Raw genomic sequence first — 2,214 nt, forward strand, 5'->3', positions numbered from 1 at the left:
CTTCTGAGCCTGCTCGCCTGAAGTTATGCTTGATTGCTCTTCGGCTGGATATCAGCACACCTGTTAACGTAAGCTACGCCAGAGCGCGTACACACCTCACGCACCGGATGCCGTGCGCGCGCTCAAAGCAGCTGGACATAGTGGTGTATTAGAGGTAAAATATGATATAAATACTGTTGGGTTTCTGGCACAAACTGATCGTTTCGTGTCTTAGGACATCAATGTGTCGTCACGAGCCGCAGGGTTTAATTTGGATTTGTCTGTGCATGTTTTTACTCTCACAGATTTTGTTACCATTGCCATGCATTATACGACTGACAGACTGCAACGGTTAAAGTTAAAAATCATCAAATGTGTTCTACTGAAGAAACAGTCACCTACATCTGGGATGTCCTGCGGGTAAGCAGATAAACATCACATTTTCATTTTTGGGTGAACTATCCCTTTAAGTCTGCTTTTGTTGGAATTTAAGTTAGAAATGTCATTTTCAGGTCTATGCTCAAAAAGTGGAACGACGGGTTACGCTTGAGAAACTTTAAATGACTTGTAAACATGTAAAACCATGTGTTGATGCACCAGTTAGGATAATATATTAAAGGAAGCAGCATACCCGAAGGAATAAAGTCAACATCATCGTCACTTTGTACTTTCTCCCCAGTGGATGCTTCTCTCGTCTCCTTTATATTCCTGCAGTCCAGCAGTCTGACGGAGCACGTCTTCATCGGCATCTGCAGCATCTGCAGCTCTCCAGCGTTACAGTCAGACCCCAGCGACTCTGAGGAGGTGACGGACCCATGACCGTCACACACGCTCTCCTGAGCGTCAGTATAACAGAGCAAACTAAGGCTGAGCTCCGAGTCCTGTGTGTCTCTGGATCTCTGAGCTCTGGCGCTCCAGACTGAGTCCTGAGAGCGAAGAACACAAGATGCATTAGCTGAACCATGCATTAGCTGTGCTCATGAGGTGACTCGTGAACCAGTGTTTCACTGGACGGAGCTGAAGGATGAAGAGCTGCTCAAACCTCTCCTCTTTCTCTCAGCTTTGCCTCCAGTGACGCCACCTCTTTCTTCAGCCCACAGATTTCTGAGATGAAATCCTCAATCTCCAGCATGGACAGATCAGTTCCTACTGATTTACAGCAGAGCACATCCACCTGCGCTTTCATGCTCAGCATCTGAACACACACAGCATGATTACTACAAGAAGCATTTATAATGACACTCATTTAAACCCAGAATGACTGATTATGATTATGAAAGTGAGCAGAACTGATCTATTAATATGAATCTGATCTCCGAGAACATTCAGAAATGTAAATGTTGTTCAGTTTCATTTTTGATCCAGCGTTCATATATTGTATGATATATAATCTCCTTTATTTAACGCATATATATATATATATAATTTTATTGCATTTAATGCACTCATTTAGCGGTCGGCACGTAGCTACAACGAAAAACAAAAAAAACAATAACTAGACAAAATCAATAAACCCATAAAGAGATAAAACAATATAAATCGAACATAAGCGTAAATATAAATCTGGTAGATGCTGTAAAACATGCTAGACCGCGCACCGGTTGAGGGTTCGAACTGTAAGCTGTTGTTTCGGTCGCTCTGTGGTTTGTTTACTCGCGCTGAAGAGCCTCGAGCGCCTCCGTCTGTGCTGGAGCGGAAGCGCATCGACAGACTGCTGATTAAGAAATAAAACCACACATAATTTAATGTAAATACCTAAAAACATATGCTCTTGCTCCTAGTTTGACTAGTGAGAATTCGGAGAAATGCACTCTAACCACTCAGACTTTGGCCGCTTGTTATTTTCTCACTTCTTCGCTCGTGCTGTAGGAGGCGCTGTGACGAGCTGTGGTCCACCGGTAAAACCACTGAAGAAGAAGACTGGAGCACTCAGACGGTAAGTGTTATAAAGTGTATATAATCTGTTTTATTCATTTAATGCGTTTTAGCTGTGTTTGTGCATGCTGTTTTTCTGACTTCTGTGACTTAACATAGAGCGTTCCCTCGCCTTTTCTCAACGCTTATGGAAATCAATAATGGTTTTACTACTGTAGCCATAATTTAGTCAGAAGTCAGAAAGAGCTTTAGTGCTAAGTATGTTTACACGCAAAGAATCTGTCAGGAGCTTCCAGTAACGTACAGACATACATAGGAATTACACAGTAGAGATTAAATATAACGCTGTTGAAAAAAAAA

The 2,214-nt window shown here is 42.3% G+C and overlaps 2 protein-coding genes across 6 annotated transcripts in view; one reads left to right on the plus strand and one right to left on the minus strand.

Annotated features, from left to right (window-relative positions):
* The window catches only part of LOC107560584 (zinc finger protein 501-like), a 176,198-nt gene that overhangs the window by 2,732 nt on the left and 171,252 nt on the right, over positions 1-2,214 (minus strand). For 2 of the 5 annotated variants that reach the window (XM_016244805.1, XM_016244808.1), the window contains exons 2-3: positions 1,022-1,174; positions 611-905 (exon numbers count right to left, since the gene is read on the minus strand). In XM_016244805.1, coding sequence (XP_016100291.1) covers positions 611-905; positions 1,022-1,174 — 448 coding nt within the window. Of the gene's footprint in view, positions 1-610; positions 906-1,021; positions 1,177-1,565; positions 1,639-2,214 lie in introns of those variants that run through there. The other 3 variants (XM_016244803.1, XM_016244804.1, XM_016244806.1) reach the window with 3 other exon arrangements.
* LOC107560570 (zinc finger protein 239-like) overlaps positions 1,867-2,214 on the plus strand; it is a 9,098-nt gene continuing 8,750 nt past the window's right edge. Inside the window, exon 1 of the mRNA XM_016244789.1 lies at positions 1,867-1,915. The gene's annotated coding sequence lies outside the window, so the exon portion shown is untranslated. The remainder of the gene's footprint in view (positions 1,916-2,214) is intronic.

The sequence above is a fragment of the Sinocyclocheilus grahami genome, unplaced genomic scaffold (genome assembly GCF_001515645.1).
Source record: "Sinocyclocheilus grahami isolate Dianchi unplaced genomic scaffold, SAMN03320097.WGS_v1.1 scaffold734.1, whole genome shotgun sequence".
NCBI lineage: Eukaryota > Metazoa > Chordata > Actinopteri > Cypriniformes > Cyprinidae > Sinocyclocheilus > Sinocyclocheilus grahami.